This window comes from Sorex fumeus, unplaced genomic scaffold, assembly GCF_029834395.1.
Source record: "Sorex fumeus unplaced genomic scaffold, SorFum_2.1 ptg000051l, whole genome shotgun sequence".
NCBI classification, from domain to species: Eukaryota; Metazoa; Chordata; class Mammalia; order Eulipotyphla; family Soricidae; genus Sorex; species Sorex fumeus.
The window spans coordinates 39,541,026-39,559,331 of record NW_026606108.1 but is presented as its reverse complement, the minus strand read 5'-3'; the positions used below and the strand labels follow the sequence as shown (position 1 = coordinate 39,559,331).

General features: G+C 40.1%; 1 protein-coding gene across 2 annotated transcripts in view; it reads left to right on the top strand.

The window, feature by feature from the left end:
* Positions 1–395: 395 nt before the first annotated feature.
* Positions 396–18,306, top strand: part of PFDN1 (prefoldin subunit 1) — a 73,295-nt gene continuing 55,384 nt past the window's right edge. For both annotated transcript variants that reach the window (XM_056124497.1, XM_056124496.1), the window contains exons 1-2: positions 396–498; positions 3,624–3,790. In XM_056124497.1, the coding sequence (XP_055980472.1) occupies positions 466–498; positions 3,624–3,790 (200 nt within the window). In that variant the 5' untranslated portion in view covers positions 396–465. The remainder of the gene's footprint in view (positions 499–3,623; positions 3,791–18,306) is intronic.

Here is an 18,306-nt window from a genome sequence, read left to right as displayed (position 1 = left end):
TAATTTTTTCTAACTTATTTGAGTTCTTGAGAGCCATTGTGTCTAGGTCGTCAGAAGAATTCAGTAGAATTCTTCGGAAGACTTCAACTAAGCTTTTTGTTTTCTTCTTTCTACAGGCATGCCTGACGCTCAGTTTGATTCTTTTTCATCCCAGAAGGCGCAGAGAGTAGTCGCAAGGTTCAGTGAATGACGTTCTGGTCTGATTTGCGTATATCTCAATTTTAGCAGTAAATAGCAAACTATTTGTCAAAATGTTTAACAATATACAACCTGAACTGCTGTCTGGAAGGATGTAGAGAAATAGGAAGAGGGTAGACCAGTCTTGGGGAAAGACCCACTGCGTCTGTCATCGGAATGAGCTACTCTCAGGCGCAGGCGCATAAGGAAGGGAGCCAGTTACACCGCCAGGACCCCGCCCCGCGACGTGCCGACCTCCCATTGCGCAGGCGCAGACACTGACCCAAGATGGCGGCCCCCGTGGATCTGGAGTTAAAGAAGGTAAAAGAGGGTCTTGAGCAGGTTGAAGCTTCTCTTTGGCAGCTAAGGAGACTGTGAGCAAAAGTAGCGAGTGAGGCTCGAGTCCCGCGCAAGGAAAGAGGCCCCAGGCAGCTGGGAATCATTTCCCGGGGCCCTTTAGGCGGGACCCGGACCGGTTGGAGTCCGGGGCGAGCGGCTGTTGCGGAAAAGAGCTTTTGGGGTTGGGCCGAGTCAGGTCTTGTTGGCCGTTAGCTTGCCTGTTCCTCGTGCCCAGCTCCAGGATTGTTTCGTCAGACACTGAGCCTTCTCTTCCACAGGAAGGTTTGAAATGAGCGTTTCGAGTTGGAGCCCTTCCGAATGGCTCAGCTGCTGGAGCTGAAGCTTCTCTAATTTTACATCTTCCATTTGCTCTGGAAACCCCGCCCCTCTGCCCCCCGCCCCCCCACCCCCCCCAATTCTCCCCAAGCCCGATTGTGTGTTTTCAGGTCACTATCTTGAAAGGTCTCAGTATCAGCATTTGGGACCGACCTTGCACTGTGCCTTTCAGGCCTCACGCTCTCCTCAACTCACCTCTGAAGCATTTGTCAAAAGAAAAGAAGCAAGTTTAGAGAAGTTTGCCAATCAAAATCTCCGTGAGAAGGAATTGGGCTTCTCTTTATTCAAACAGTTGCTTATACATGTGTTGTTTTTCTGGAACGATTTGCTGCCGTTTTAGAATTTTAAGGATTCTAATTTTAGTGGACCACAGAACTCAGGCTTTTTTGCATGAGGGAATTGGAAAGGAAGGATCCACACTTTAATCTTCTTTAAACCTAAACTTTTCCAGAAAAGGTAACATTCCTGAAAAGACTCAGTTGAAGATCTGAACTTGAACCCAGTGTTCCGTGCCTTCCAACACAGTTTTTGGGTTTGGGCCACACCTGATGGTGCTCAGGAATCACTCCTGGCGGGGCTCCTGGGACTATATAGGATGCTGGGGATGAACCCAGGTTGGCCACAGGCAAGGCAAGGGCCCTACCCTCCTCCACACTTTTTCACTACACACGGTTTTGTTGTGCAAGAGCAAATGTTACTAAAGACTACGTTTTTGGTCAGCCTAGGAATAATAAATGAAGCTCTTTGTTATTGCTCTGAGAATTTGTGTTTGTGCCTAGTGTTTTGTTTCAAACTTATAAATTTAACTCCTATTTGGTATTTTCAGCACTGCAGTAATTCAACTTCAACAGTATACTGTTTCAGTATCATCCTTCCCAGGTGGCGTACAGAATAATTAGATGATAGCATGCAAAACAAAATTTATTTTACAAATGAAACCTTCTGAAAGATTGTTATTATGATTATTATTTTTTGTTAAAAGATAAAATGTGGGCCAGAAAGATAGTATGGGGGTAAGGCCCTTGCCTTACATGTGACTGACTGAGGTTCGATCCCTGGAACCACACAGCCAGTAGTGATTCCTGAGCACAAAGCCAGATCTGGCTTATAAAACAGCCTTCCCTCCCCCCCCCATAAAAAAAAATTAAGTCAGAGGTTAGTGCATGAGCTTTATAGAGTCCAGCTGTGAGTGTTACTTGAATTTGTTGCTAAGAGACCACTGTGGACAATGAGTGCAAACTAAAGACAATTACAGGCTTAAACTGGATAGTTTTGGTAATAAAATTAAATGAAAAAGATATGTGTTTCAAGGTTTTATTTTCTAATATGAAAGATAAGGACTGGGGCTGGAGAGAGAGGATAGCTAGTAAGGTGCTTGCTTTGCACAAGGTTGATCCCTGGTATTCTATATGGTTTCCTGAGCACTGCCAGAAGTGATTCCTGAGTGCACAGCCAGCATTGCCAGGTGTGCCCCCCAAACAGAACAAGATAAAAAGAAAAAAAAATAAGGGCTTGGAGAGATAGTGCAGAGGTTAGGGCCCTTTCCATGCCCGTGGCCCATCTGTATTGAATTGTGGCAATGCATGGTCTCCTAAGGCCCACAGGAGTGATCCCTAAGTACAGGGTCAAGAGTCCTGAGCACTGTTAAGTGTGGCCCCATAAACCAAAAGAGAGAAAAGGAAGATCAGGCTCTTTTTGGTAGAGTCTAATAGAAAATTTCAGACACCTTCCTTTCCACATAGTATATCTTTGAAACCTTACTAGTAGGTGAGAACAAAGAATAAAAGTTTACTAGCTTTTACCATATTCTGAAGTTTCAGGAGTTATTAGGGCATTATTAGAAAACAGAGGCTGGAATACTAGTACAGCAGATAGGGCTTTTGGCTTGCAAGCAGCTGAACCAAGTTTGATCCTTGGCACCATATATGGTCTCCTGAGCTGTCTAGGAGTGATCCCTGAGTATTGCTTGGTGTGGCCCCTGAACAAAAGAAATTGACAGCATAAATATGAAAGTCATTTGATCCCTTAAACAAGAGTAACCAAGATTTATGTTTAAGGAAATGCACACAGACATAAAATTTGGCTTGGTATGTGCATTTGATGAGCATATGAAAGTTTATCAGTGCTATGAATAGTTTTTTTTTGTCTTAAAAATAGTCATGTTCTGAATGTAACTGTAGATAGTAGACTAGAAAACCTCCTGAGCTAGGGTTCAGAGAGATAGATTGAAGTACCTGACTTCCCACCTAATGGCATGATCTCTGCAAGTCGCTTTACATCTTAGTTTATAAACTGATGATTTAACTGCCATCCCTAACAATATTAAGAGGAATAAGATATATTTTTCTCAGTATTCACATATTAGTAGTCCCTTGCTAGTATTTTAGGCAAATGTAGGAAAGTGCTTTGAAACCTAATCATGTAAAATAAATCTAGCAAGTTGTTACATTTATGGTTCTTGTCTTGGATCACATCTCCTGACTTCTGGCATTTATTGCTTTTATTGCTCTTTGGGTGCATGCAACTTGATATGGTTATTATTTAATGTGCATTTGTTCTGCTTCAAATAGATTGCATCTTCTGAGAATAGTGCAAGTTTAATATTTAGCACAGTGCCCTGATGTTTATAATCATTGTCTTATTGATGTTTGCTTTCATACTGTTCACCTTTCTGTCTCAGGATAGCATGCTTTGTTTTAATATATTTAGATGGACTTAAATGTTTTCTGTAAAATGTCTTAATTACTAAATCAGAGACTTGTTTTTATTAGGCCTTCACAGAGCTTCAAGCCAAAGTTATTGACACTCAGCAGAAGGTGAAGCTTGCAGACATACAGATTGAACAACTAAACAGAACGAAAAAGCATGCACATCTCACAGATACAGAAATTATGACTTTGGTAGATGAAACTAACATGTATGAAGGTGTAGGAAGAATGTAAGTAAAATATATCCTTGAGAGGGTGATCTTGGAAAAGGTTATGTCTGAATTAAATAATAGAATTTGTTTATTTTAAAACATGGGCTAAAGTGTCATAATAGCTATGTAGATCATCTAGTCAAATACTTTCTTTTTTTAAGAGTAAGAAACTGATCCTTAGATAGTTGTGGTTAATTTTAGACTTTGAAGTACATTTCTGGAATATTTCTCTATTCTTCTAAGATTAGGTACTTAGAAGTGTAATTTAAATGACCGAAGTATGTCAAGAAAAAAATGATGATTTGTCATGAAAGGGTATTCATAGTTATTTTGTGTGAGAAGATTTGAATAGTATAGATTTGACCTTTCTCAGTACAAAATCTTTCACATGTCTGATCAGTTTTTCAAAGCTAAAGAAAAGATCTAATTGTTGTTTAAGTAGATTCTTTCTCCCATAGTTTTTAGATTTAATAGAACCTTTCTTACATGAGAAAACTAGTAAACCAATTTACCTTTTGTTCTATAGATACACAGTTGAACACTAACATACGACTTCTCTAATGTATATCAGATATCAAACCCAGGGTCTCATAAATGCCAACAAACAAAAAAAATAGCAAAGCATGCACTTATCACCTACTATAACCCTGATCCATATGTTGCATTTTGTCTTTCAAAAATATAGTATTCTTTTAAGAGAAAATGAATGCATCATTTTCTCCAAGTACTACATGAGGAATGGAAAAGCCCTTAACTGCAGGTCACATTCTTTTACAATGAGCTAAAAGGGTAAGACTTTTTTTTTTTTTTAAGTAGTGGAGGTACAGCAGGAGGGATTTTCTGGAATTTAGTCTACAAATATTACTTAGTAAGTGGACCATTACTTCAAGTTAGCAGATCTTTTAGTTGGAATGGAATTTGACCTCAGTTTTAGGATGACTTGTTCTGTGATTGATTTGAAGGAAGCATAACATGTGTAACATTTTGTAATGGTTTGGGAATGACATCATGAGAAGTAGGCCCTGCTTATGATTAACCAATCTATTTTTCTGGAAAAGAGATAGATGATGAGAGATTATCATTGTTTATCTGATTGATTTTTTAGAATAAACAGTATCCATCAAATCAGTTTATTTATTTTTTGCTTTTTGGGTCACACCCGGTGGTGCACAGGAGTTACTCCTGGCTCTTCACTCAGGACTTACTCCTGGCCGTGCTCAGGAATGCTGGGAATCGAACCATGGTTGGCAGTGTGCAAGGCAAACGTCCTACCCGCTGTGCTATCACTCCAGCCCCATCAAATCAGTTTTATCTCCAGAGCTCATAATAGCTTTAAGAGGAAAAGAATCCCACTTTTGAGAGTTTGTTATGGGAACACAAAAGAATTGGGATCAGAATATAGTAGAACTGTTGAATATGCATCTTTGTAGCTTAAAGTACATTGTTGGCATTCACTGTGGTATAGTTTTATTCTTAGTGTGAAAATCCTAATGGCTGAAAACAACTTTTCTAGCATGCTTATTAACATAGGGCATTTGTATTTCACATAACTAGCTTCTGTTTGCAACAGCCAACAAATCTCTTTTTCCAAAATAGAAAAGCTTGACCATCTTTGGCCTTTTTGAACTACAGCGAAATTGTAATTTAAATATTATTTATTTCATTATTTTTGGTTTTGGGATTACAACAGTGCTCAGGGCTTTATCCTGGCTCTGTGCTCAGGGGATCATTACTGGTGCTTGAGGGACCATGCTGGGAATATGAAGGGGATTGAAGAGGATTGAACCCGGGTCTGCCGTTTGCAAGCCAAGCGCCTTAACTTCTGTACTACCTTTCTGGCCTGAGCTGTTGATTTATTTATTTATTTATTTTTATGTAGGAGTACTGCTATTTATTCAGCCGCTGATTAGCTGATTGAATTGGGCATGAACTCCACCTTTTTTATTTTCCCATAATTTTATTTATTTATTGTTTTTCTTATATTTATTGAATCACTGTGGGAAAAGTTACTAAGCTTTCAGGTTTAAGTCTCGGTCATACAATGATCAAACACCTCTCCACCAGTACTCATTTTTCACCACCAAGAACCCCAATATACCCCCCTCCCACCCCTCCTAATGCCTGTGAGGCAGATGATTTCCACTTAACTCTTCTCTACATTGATTACATTCATTGTTTGACAAAAGATGCACCATTATTGTTTAGAATTTCCCCCCAACAATCAGAATTGCTGAAGAGGCATTGTGAAATACTTTGTTTCCTATAGCTGGTTATGAGAATCATATAATCTCGTGTGGCCTCAATAGTGGCCTCGTGATTTTGGATTTCTGCAAAGAGCCAGATAATTAGGAGATTGGTTTCTGTGCATCTGGTGTCATGGCTGTGCTGGAGAGCCGCTCGTGGGGGCAACTCGTGACCTTGGTAGGGCATGAAGGATAAGCTGGTACAGCCCCCCTTCCCATGAGACTGCAGTTGCCCTGTCACTGCTGGCTCATACCTGGCTTTCCAATAAGCTCTGAGGCAGCGGCCACCTTGCTGCCGGGCTGGAAAAAGGCGTAAGGGAGCAACAACTTTTCCCTCCTGGGGAGGCATGGTGCTGTAGTTTAATGCATGGTACATTCACTTTTCTGCCACAAGCTGCTGGGCTCTGGATTAAATCCTTTTGCCTCTGGAGCCATGGTTGTGCTGGAGAGCTGCTCGTGGGGGACAACTCGTGACCTCGGTAGGGTGTGAAGGATGATCCGGTACCGTCCCCCTTCCCATGAGACTGCAGTTGCCCCGTCACTGCCAGCTCATACCTGGCTTTCCAATAAGCTCTGAGGTGGCGACCACCTTATATGCGGTCCAGATGCATTTCTGCCAAAAGCCTCTGGGTTTCGAGATTTGTTTCCGAGTCTCTAGGATCATGGCCATTAAGCAGCTTGATCAGGAGCCAGAGAGGCCATTTGTAGGCCACGACTTGGGGTCTCACTGGGATGGGGAGGAAGGGGCCGGTTCCACCCCCATCTGGTGAGGCCTCGTGTGTCTTGTCACTGCAGGCCCAAACCTGACTGTCCAATGGCCTCTGAGGATGGTGGTCACCGGGCCGCTAGGGGGAACAGGCAAGGCACGAAATCTGTTCCCACCTGGAGTGGCCCAGCACCAGTAACCTACTGCAGGAGCAGGATGCATTTCTGCCTTTGGGTTCCGAGATTCATTTCTGAGTCTTGGGATCATGGCTGTTAAGCAATTCTATCAGGAATCAGAGAGGCAATGCCTCCAATTATATAGCTGAGCCGGAGGTGGTTTGTGGTTGTATCTCCCATATACCTAACTTTTGGCCATTTACTTTCTTGGTAAACTTTGCCCCAAGCTTTTGGGGTCTGGCCAAAGGCACAGCAGCAATTTTGGGGTATCTGAATGACTGACGGTGCCATCAGGCTGCTGATGCACTCGCCTCACAGGTACAGATTGACCTGCTGGCGGAACCATACCCCCCTGAGCTGTTTATTTTTAATTAGAATAATTTCATTTATTCAACACCTTGCAGAAGTGATAGGAGAGTTGCTTTATTTATTTATTTATTTTTGCATACTGCTTAAAGTGCTGCAGTTAACTCTTAAGAGTATGATTTTAGAGCTTACATTTGCTTACGGTAGAACAGTATTATTTCCAGATTTATTTCATACAAATTATGCCTCTTAAAAAATCACACAGTTTCATGTGTTTAGATAAAGAGGAACTCATGTATGATACTGAACTTTGGGTTTAAATTTGACTTGTGCCTTCTAGAGCTCACTGAGTGTAAGTCTGAAGCTCCATTGTAGGGGCATGTAAGGTGAGTAGCATTTGTTGTCTGGCTAGAGTATTAGTGCCCTGACAGGAAGAAAAGACTTGCTGAGTATTAGTCTGGTCATGAGGACGTTTTCATTCTATGCTAAACCTGAAATATCTATTTCTGAATTTATAGTCTTGAGTAATCATGAGTATCATTGTCAATTTTTTCTTGAACTCATTTTAAAATCACAGATAACAAAACCCCAAACTCTTATTTTTTAAAAAATTTTAAAAAATGTTGGGGGGTGCCACACCTGTTTGTGTCCAGGACTTCCTTTTGGCTCTGCAATCAGAGATCATTCAAGAGTGGTGCTCGAGGCACTATGGTGGTGCCGGGGACTAAACCAGAATTGACCATATTCAAGGCAGCGCCATACCCTCTAATACTACATCTGGCTTCAACACTTCGTTTTTGTTTTAGAATCCGCAGTTGATTTTTGTCACCACTTAAATTTAGGCGTTTCTATATCTTGCTGATACTATGTGCAGTAACATTAAACTACTGTTCATGCCTTTATTCTGTTTAAATGCGTTGTCCACATATCTGTAGTGTTGGTGTTACCAGTATTTTTCACAAAATCCATTGTTTCTTGCTTTAGCTAGCGGTACCCAGGGGCAGCTAACCCTAGCATGGTGCTCAAGGGTTGCTCCTGTAGTGCTGTAAGACTGTGGAATAACCAGGGCATCTTACATACGCAGCACTATGTACTATCCTCTCCTTGACCTCGATAAAACTTTGGTCTATTGCTTGTAGGATAAAATATAAACTGAATAGCCATTCATAGTTGTCCAAATTAAGGACAATAAAATTAAACTTTTCATTTAAGTGAATTAAAACCTCCAGACTTAGGACTTGCCACTTTCTATTCCGAGGCTCAGCAGAGCTACATAAATTTCATGTATTAGTATTCCATCATTTATTCCATCATTTTGGATTAACCTGTTATTTTTTGGGAGTCTTATTGTAGGCATTAAATATACTTTAATTGATGAGTGATATCTGTCATGGCATGAAGATAGAAGAATAGTAGCACGTGCACCAGAAATTGTTACCTCTACATTTGCCACATGGGTTGAAAATACTTCCTGTGTTTTGGTTCTTTCTTGGTTTTGCTCATTCTGTCATTCTTGGTTTGTAGTATCCACTTTCCCTTGTGAAATTCTCATCCATCTTCTACGTCAGATTTATTTATTATGCATCCTGGATGATACTATAGGTAGTATAGGTAGAAGAGCACATTGAGAAAAAAAGATTTTTTATTTTTGTTTTGGGACCACACCTGGCTCTCTGTGCAGGGATCACTCCTGGTGAGGCTCAAGGGACCACATGGGGAGCCAGGGATTGAACCTGGGTCAGGTGTGTGCAAGGTGAATGCCCTATTCTCTCTCTAGCCCCCAGAAAAAGTTTTCATTTTATTAAAAAATAATTTTTTTTCCTTCATAAAAAGTTTTTTTAAGGGATTATTCTCCCCTAATAGATTTCACTTCTGTAAGATGGACACGTTTATCTCTGTTCCCTCAGTCTTTAGCATATAATATCTGACATAAGATTTAAATATATTAATTTGAATTGAATTTTTTTCAATTGAACTGCTGGGGATTTTGGATATAATTCTTTTGCCTAAAATAGTAATATTTTCTTTTTTTCTTTAGAAAGAAAATGTTTAGAAAGTTTTAGTTATTAAACTATTTTGATACATGATACAAGAAATAGAGTAACATATTTTGATTGAGAGATTTATAGGACTGGAGAGATAATACAGGTTTTAGGGCACTTGCCTTGCAGTGGGCCAACTCAGGTTCATTCCCTGGCACTGCATATATTCCCACTAGCCAGCCAGGAGTGATCATTGAGTTCAGAGCCAGGAGTAATCTCTGAGCACCACTGGGTATGAGCCCCTCTCTGCCCATCCCCCCAAAGTCAAAGTTAGGTTCTTTGATTTGACAGGATTTTTATTAAATCTGTTGAGATAGTTGACTAATTCTAAATGACAATCAGTTGCAGAGATGGTTATAATTGACAATGTAGAAAAATACAAGCTTTTAAAATGCTGAGAATAAGGACTATTCTCTGCAGAAATAATACTATATCTTCCTCATTATTGCAGAGAAGTAGAATTTTTCTTTTTTGGATATGTATGTATTTCAATGATTTCAATGTATTTCAGTTGAAATCATTGCAAGCTTGTCATAGGCATGGAGATTTTGATAATGCTAAACACCTCTTATCTGACTATATAGCATAAGAGATGATGGATTTGCTGTATACTGCAAACTTTGTATATTCATTGCACAAAGCCATATTTTTGGCATGTTGCCAGCACATTTTAGTTCTCTTACTTCATTTTCTTCGGAGAGGCTGTTATGTAGCCTGATACTACTACCACCAATTTCTAGTTTTGCTACTTAAGCTGCTTGTGAGCTGACCTCACCGTACTGTTTTGAGAGCTGTGATGAAAGTTACAACTGTGGAATGATCTGTCTGAATAGTTGGAAGTGTTTGTCTTTGCATCTTTCTAGCATGCAAGAAGGAAATGGACACATCTTAAATATTGCATAAATATTTCTTGTATTTTTTTCCCCTATGAATAAGAACTAGTTAATAGTGGTTTATGGGTATTTCGCCACCCCCCCCCCCACTCTTTCTTTGCTTCATAGAAAATGAGAGTATTTTTAAAAATTAAGAATTAAATTTGCAGATGCACATAAATGACATTTAGCTGTACTTGTATTTGAAAAGGCCATCATTAGAATAAATGCCAAGCTTATTTTTATTAACAATAAGTATGATCATGACCTGATTTGATTCCAGGCCTATTATTCTATTTATCTGAGTTCATTGCTTGAGCATTACATAATATTTCTTCTTTCCAAAAGAGATAAATAGTTTTTAATTCTTTTAATATGGGAGTTACTTGAGGAGAAGAATGATTAATGCTTTTTATAAAACTTGGACCTACCTAAAAATAACTTCCTACTATATTTAAACTCATTTTGAGGTATGCCACTATTCTGTGGGTATTTTTTACATTTAAGAAACTAAGAATGAACAATGGTATAAATCTACCAACTAGATAAGTGTCTAGCAATGTAGAAATTGCAGTTTGGGAACAGTGTTACTATTCCTGCTTGTTGAGGTAATTTGATGGTTGATCTCTGTAGCGGTTGGACAATCCAGAAGTGTGAAGCATAAGATAAACAGGGCACAGGTAGAAAGTGAAACAGTAGGTATAGTCCAAATAAGGTAAAACACACTTTTTTTTTTTAATCTAAGAAGTTGAGAAATTTCTTTTTTTTTTCTGCTTTTTTGGGTTATACCCGGCAGTGCACAGGGGTTATTCCTGGCTCTGCACTCAGAAATTACTCCTCCTGTCAGTGCTCAGGGGATCTTATGGGATGCTGGGAATCGAACTCAGGTCGGCTACGTGCAAGGAAACACCCTACCTGCTGTGCTCTTGCTCCAGCCCCCAAGTTGAGCAATTTCTTAACCAATTTTGTAGAAATCTGTGCTCTTTATGACAGCTTGGTTGAGTTTTACTTTATTTAAAATGTTACTGTAAAGAACTCAAAGGGCTGAATGTGAGCTGTGCACATGGGAGCCTGAGTTCTATCCCTGGCCCAGCATGGTCCCCTGACCACTGCTGGGAGCAATCCTTGGGCACTGAGCCTAAGTAGTAGCCCCTGAGCATGGCTGGGTATGCTATCCACATCCTCTAGTACCCCGCCACACCCTCCATGTCATGTTGGTTTTATTATGATTTTAATTGTTTGGATGTTGACCTATAGTTTGAGTCATGACATTTAGTTAATTCAGGATGCAGCATTTGTAGTGTCTCTAAGGTTAGTTATGTTAAATATTAATAGAAAGGCATGGTTATGCTCTCTTAAAATTTGCAACTATTTAAAAATTTTACCCGGTCTGCACTGGAGCTCATGCTTTACATTTTAGAAGTTTGAGTCCCAGCACCATGTGGTCCCTTGTGCATTGCCAGAAGTGCCTCCCTAGCACTGAGCACTGCAGAGCACTGCAGGGGTAGCTCAAAAACCAAAGAGAACAAACAAATGAAAGTAATGTAGCTGTAGATGTGGTTTTCCAGTAAATTTGGGGTAATTTTTTTTTTCTTTTTGGGTCACACCTGGCGATGCACAGAGGTTACTCCTGGCTCATGTACTCAGGAATCACTCCTGGCGGTCAGTGCTCAGGGGACCATATGGGATGCTGGGAATTGAACCCAGGTTGGCTGTGTGCAAGGCAAACGCCCTACCCACCATGCTATCACTCCAGCCCCAATTTGGGGTAATTTTAAGCTGAAGGAGTTGTATTTATTCCTGAGAGATTAAAAAAAATTACAGATCTTACTATATTAGTATAGTTGTTAAATAGTATTGATACTTTGCTAGAAACCATACTTTCACTGGAGTCAAATTTGGGTATTTTATTTAGTGTTTATTTTGTAAAATGTGCGTTTTGGTGGGAGAACATTCATTACAAATTAAAGCCATAAGTTCCTTTTTTAAAATCTGTTTGAAAGAATTAATTTGGGATGGGGGAGATGGTGCAAAGGGGTTGAGCACATGCTCTGCATGCAGGTCCAAGCTTAGTACTGCTTACTCCCTCTAGCACTGTATGAAGTGTGCCCTACCCACCATCTCCCCCCAAAAATCCCAAAACCAAAAAAGAGAAAAAAATATGTTAATTTGTATTTGTAGTTTTTTATTTGTTTTGGGGCCACACCCTGCAATGTTCAGGGCTTATTCCTGGCTCTGCAGTTAGGAATCATTCCTGGCAGTGCTCGCTCGAGGGACCATCTGGGATGCTAGGGATCCAACCCAGATTGACTGTGTGCAAGGTAAGTGCCTTACTATCCATCCTGCCTCGATGTTAATTTGAATCTTATTTAAAAGTTTTGCTTTTTTCTTTCTTTGTTGTTTATGTTGTTGTGATGACCAGGGGCTGCGCATGACTTGGTTGTAATGCTCACCTCAGAAGGGTGTCACAGGTTAACTGACATGTTGGTTTCAGTGCGCATTACTCAGTTGTGCTGGATATTGCACACGTTTTTTTTTCCTTCTGTTTTTTGGAGCCCAGAATCCCAAACAGCAGTGCTTTGAGGGTTGCACTTGGTATGAGGGGTGGTGCCAGGAATTGAACTCAAGACCACATGTCTGAAAGGCAGGTACTCTACCTTGCCCTATCCCTGGATCCCTTTATTTGTATTTTGGAGTATAAAAAATGTAGCAGAGAGAAATTTCAAAGGTGAAAAGGATTTTATAAAAATTATTTTTTAGATTTATTTGAAAGGAAGAGGAGTTTTTGACATTGCGTTGCTTTTACTAATAGACTGTGACCCACCCTTGTATTTTTATACAGAGTCATTAAAAGTCATAACATTCATTGCTCAATTTTAAGGGGAAAAAAGCCTGAACTTTTCCTTGTGCAGGGAAAAATGACTTCAGTTTTATTGATGTTGAGTATGTATGTAACTCCAGATGGGCACACTTTTCTCTTCCACAGATGTGCTACTCTAGGGAGAGGAGATTCTTGAGTAATAGTCTTAATTTCCTTAAGTTGTCAGTGATTTAAAAATTTGATGTTCATTATAACTGTGTGGTAGTGCTGTGTAGAATGACATCATTGTTTTTATGCCAGGGGAAGTAACAAACATTTGCGTAGGAATTACATAGACATGTTTCGTCTGCAGAAAAGTGCACTTAATAATTCTTTCCCTTCTTCCATTCCTGTGTCCCCTCCTCCTAAATAGTACCACTGAAATACAGGATATTTATTTATTTATTTTTTAAAATGTGTGATGATTAGAAGTATTTGATTAAAAAAAAAAAAAGAAGGACTCAGGGAGAAAACAGAGGGCTGGAGTGCTTACTTTCCATGTGGGATCTCTGGGTTTCATTCCTGGCACCACATGGTCTGCAGAGCACCACTGGGAGCGATTTCCTAGTACTTAGTCAAGGAGCAGCCCCTAAGTACTGCAAGGTGTGACCCCCAAAATGAGAGAGAGCGAGAGCGAGAGAGACAGACAGAGACAGAGACAGAGAGATAAAGAGAGAGCGCTCTAAATTGTGCTGGGAAAATGGGACAGCCATTTGTATTTGAATACACTGGGATACTATTTTATTCCATACACAGTAACACAGTGAGCAATGAGACCTGAAACCATAAGATACTTAAAATATAGGCAATAAGGTCCTTGACATCAGCCTTAGTGATATCTTTGTAAATGGAAATCAAAACCTTATGTGAGAATGACTGTGAAAAAGACAAGAAACAAATGTTGGCAAAGGTTTGGGGAGAACTCTTTGTGCACTGTTGTCAGGAATGTAAGTTGGTGCCAACTCTGAGACAGTATGGGGATTCCTCAGAGGGTTAAGAATAGATTTATTGGGGCCGGACGGATAGTACAGCAGGTAGGGCGCTTATCCAATGGTCTCATGCATCTGTGATTTACAGAAAAACAGAACAAGGGAATAGACAGGAATAGACATTATTGAATGATGACAAACTTTTGGCTTGGGTTACAGAACTGGGATGGCCAAGTGTGGGTAGGGGGTTCGGGGTAGTGGATAGTGGGGAATGAAGCGGTGGATAAGAACATAAGAATATTGTTGAGGGTCTTGGACACTTTGGTGGAAGTGAGGTACAGTAACTTGTGTACACTGAAATCATAAATAATAATGCTGTTTGTTTTCTAAACTATATAATTACGGGGAGAGAAATATTCTAACTGCCCACTAATAGATGAATGGATAAAGAATGCACGTGTGCACTTGTGTGCGCACACACAAATACTGCTGCTCAGCCATTGAACCTCCCCCTTACCGTTACCTTTGTGCATCATTAATGAATCCTGAGAGTGTGTTATGCTGAGGGGCTGGAGGACAGTGGTAGGTGAAATAAGGCAGATGGAGAAAAACAAATCCACTGTGACTTCACTCTTCTGAGAAACAAAGCAAATGGATCCAAAACAAAAACAGTTTCTTAGATACAGAGAACAAAGGAGTATGGAGTAGGTTGGAAGGTGGGAGAAATGGATAAAGGGTGTCAGTTGTATGGTCAGTAGGAAAAAAGGCCAAACTTTTTGTTTTGTAAACTTTTGTTGCCATAGGCCAACCCTCCTGTGCTGTAGAGGGACAGCCTGAGAGATGCTCGTGTGGCGCAGGCCTGGAGGCCTGTGGTGTGGTGGGTGCAGGGCCCCAAAACCAGGCTCTGACCTCTGCAAGACAAGTATTCCACTTGTTCTACTTGAGCCATATCCCTGTCTCAGACTTTTTTTGGACTGGTAAAGACTTAAACAAAATAGACTTGTTGGGTGAAAGCATCTTTCTTTCTTTCTTTCTTTCTTTCTTTCTTTCTTTCTTTCTTTCTTTCTTTCTTTCTTTCTTTCTTCTGGGGGCACACCTGATGATGCTCAGGGGTTACTCCTGGTTCTGTGCTCAGACAATACTCCTGGCAGTGCTTGGGGACCGTATGGGTTGCCAGGGATAAAACCTGGTTGACCGTGTGCAAGGCAAGTGCCCTGTCCGCTATACCATTGCTCCAGCCCCTGAAGGAATGTTTAAAATTACAGGATTAAGGGTGCTTGCCTGTTTTTTCTTTCCCCAGAACCAAAATTAGAAAAAAATGCAGAATGCTACAGTTAATTCTAATGGTTATTAGCAAGAAACCAGTGTAGTTAACTGTGGAAAGATGAGAAATACCATTACTGTGTTGTTCCATGAAAGTAAAGGAAAAAGTCTCAGCTAATACTAAAATAAATTAGTTTTATTTTATTTTTGTTTTGGGGTTACACCTGGCAGAGTGGTAAGAGCTTACTACCGGCTCTGCGCCCATGGATCACTCTGGGTGGGTTCAGGGGACCATATGGGATGCTGGGAATTGAACTCGAGTCCTCTGTGTGTAAGGTGGGTGCTGTACCCACTGTACTCTCTGGACCTTTGTGAATTACTATATAGTTTTGTTTGTCTTTAAGGAATTGCATATTAGTACTGATTTACTTTTACTTAGATAAATGTTTCTTTGTTTCTGGCTTTTTTTTTTAATGTCACACTCAGTGATGTCCAGGGGTTACTTTTAACTCTGCTCAGAAATTACTCCTGTGTTTGGGGGAACATAGAATGCTAGGGATTGAACCTGGGTTGCCTGCATGTAAGTCAGGTGCCCTACCTTCTGTAATATCTCATTGGCCCCAATTAGCTAAATGTTTCTTAAATGAAAATAAATTATAAAGCTGTGCCAGAAATTTTCTGATTTTAACTTCTGTGTTTGGTGGCAAATTTGGGAACAACTTACTGTCTAATATGTTTGGAAGAGAACTGAAATGTTTGTCTGCTTGATCAAATATCCTACAGGAAGCTCAGAAAAAAATAATTGACTAGAAGTTGAGAATCCTCAGTATGAACACACGCTTGAGGTGGTAACTTTTTAGCATTTTTACGTATTTATCTACACAAACCTTAACCCAGATGAATTAATTGAGATTTCAGTGAGTTGTATGCACAATTTGTGCCTGTGGTTTTGTGAAGGATTTTGATTGTTTTTTTTTTTTTTTTGGTGCCACACTTGGTGGTGCTCAGGGTTTATTCCTGGTTCTGTACTTGGAGAACTCCTGGCAGGCTTGGAGAACCATGTAGGGTATCAAGGATCAAACCTGGGCTGGTTGCATGCAAGGCAAGTGCCTTATTAACTGTTCTATCTCCCTGAGCCCCCCACCTCATTACGATGTTTATATTTTTAGGATTTAAGTTGAGTGGGAGAATGTTATCTCAGTGTTCTGGCCATGAACTCAGCTTACCAAATCTTGTTTTGAGGAAGATCAATTACCTTGAAATGGCCCAGATTACTTGGAAGACACGCTTCTTTTGGCTTTGAAGAGGATTCAAAATGTTCTTGTATCAAAATTTGCACAGTAGCAGGAGCCCAGTATTAAAAATGTATCTTTAAATAGAAAAGAACATGACTGGCTTAAGTTGTTGAGCCTTTTACATTGTTTGGCTCAAGGAAGATTTGGACCTCAGTATGCGTCTTGTGTGTGTCTGACTGAGACTTGCCCTTATGCCAGAATATATTTATATTTCCCGTGTTTTTCTGCTTTTGTACTAGGAGTCTTATGTTTCTGTTCTTGAACACTCATTAGATAATAATCTTTTTACTACCCAGGAGTTATTATTGTTATTTTTCTGTGTGTGGTGCCAGGGATCAACCCAGGGCCTCACACATACCAGCCATCTGAGCTACGTCCTTGGCCTTGTATCCAATTTATATTTTAACCTAGTAGTAAAATATAGATCACATCTTGGAAAAGTTGTAGAATAGCTCATTGCTTATTGTGGGGATGTTTGGGGTTTGATGAGGCCAGAGTAAAAGAAGTAAACATCAGAGGTGATTATTTGCCAGAATACTTGAATACCAAAATAAGGATCATGTTTAAAATAGATCAACATACTACAGTTTCCATTTCAGGAGTAATAGTTTGATATTAAAATAGACAATAATTTTTAATTAGTCCAAATTGAACCTTGCAGTGTGTGAATTACTCTTCTAGAATACACCACTTAGATGGGATTAGGTTCCTGAATGACTATGATTCCCTAATACTGTGGTGAATTCTTGGCTCTTATCTTATTTGACCTGTTGGTAGCATTTAGTCCTGTTGGTCTTTCTTTTCTTCAAGCATTTTCTTTCCTTGGCTTTCAAGATTTCACCTCTCAGCTTTTCTCTGCCTTTCTTTCACAGTCTCCCTGACTGTTTTCTTTCTCATTTCCTAATACTAGATTGACCTGGGGCCCAGCTTTTGGCTTTTTTTTTCTTTGATTATCTTTACTCAGTCTCTCATTGTCTTTTTGAGGCTTATCTCTTTAAATGCTGTAAGGGGGAAGATAGCCTTGACCCCCCCTCAGCAGTGCTCAGCGACTACTCCTGGTTCTGTATTTTGGGGACCACATCCGGTGCTGGGGATATGTGCAGGATTTGCCACAGGCAAAGCAATCACTTTAACCTCAGAGTGTCTCTGGCCCATGACAACCCCCCCCCCAACTTTTTTTTGGCAGTGGGGGGGGGGGCGACGACGATACATCCAGTGATGTTCAAGAGCTACTGTCTTGGTCGTGGGGAAACCATGTGGTTCCAGGGATTAAACCTGGTCCTCCTGCATGCAACACATGCACTCCCATTCTCTCACCCTTCTCTTTCATAACACTTTCTCCCTTAAACTTTGTTTAGAATCTGAATATTCCTATTTACCACATCTAAGCTCTAGCTTCTTAAACTGAATTACAACCCTTCAGAGGATCACATCAGTATGGGGGCAACAAAGTATTTGTATACATTTTTGATTTATTAGCAGTAAATGCCTGATTTGCATACATATTTTATATATCCAGGACCTCTTAAGAATTTCTCAGGTCAAGAGTCAGTATATTGAAGAGAGAGGAAAAGTGCCTGCCATAGAGGCAGACTAGGATAGGATTAGGGAATAGGGGGGAAACTGGGGATATTGGTGGTGGCAGATGTACACTGGTAAGGGACGGGTGTTGGAATATTGTATGACTGACCAATAATGAACAAATTTGTAATTGTATAGCTCATAGTGATTCAATAAAAAAATGTTTTTTTAACTATATTAAAAAAAGGGTCAGGAGTGGGAAAACTTTTAGCTGTGGTTTCAGCTGCCATTAGATTATTACAGTTGCCACCAAACTGGAAT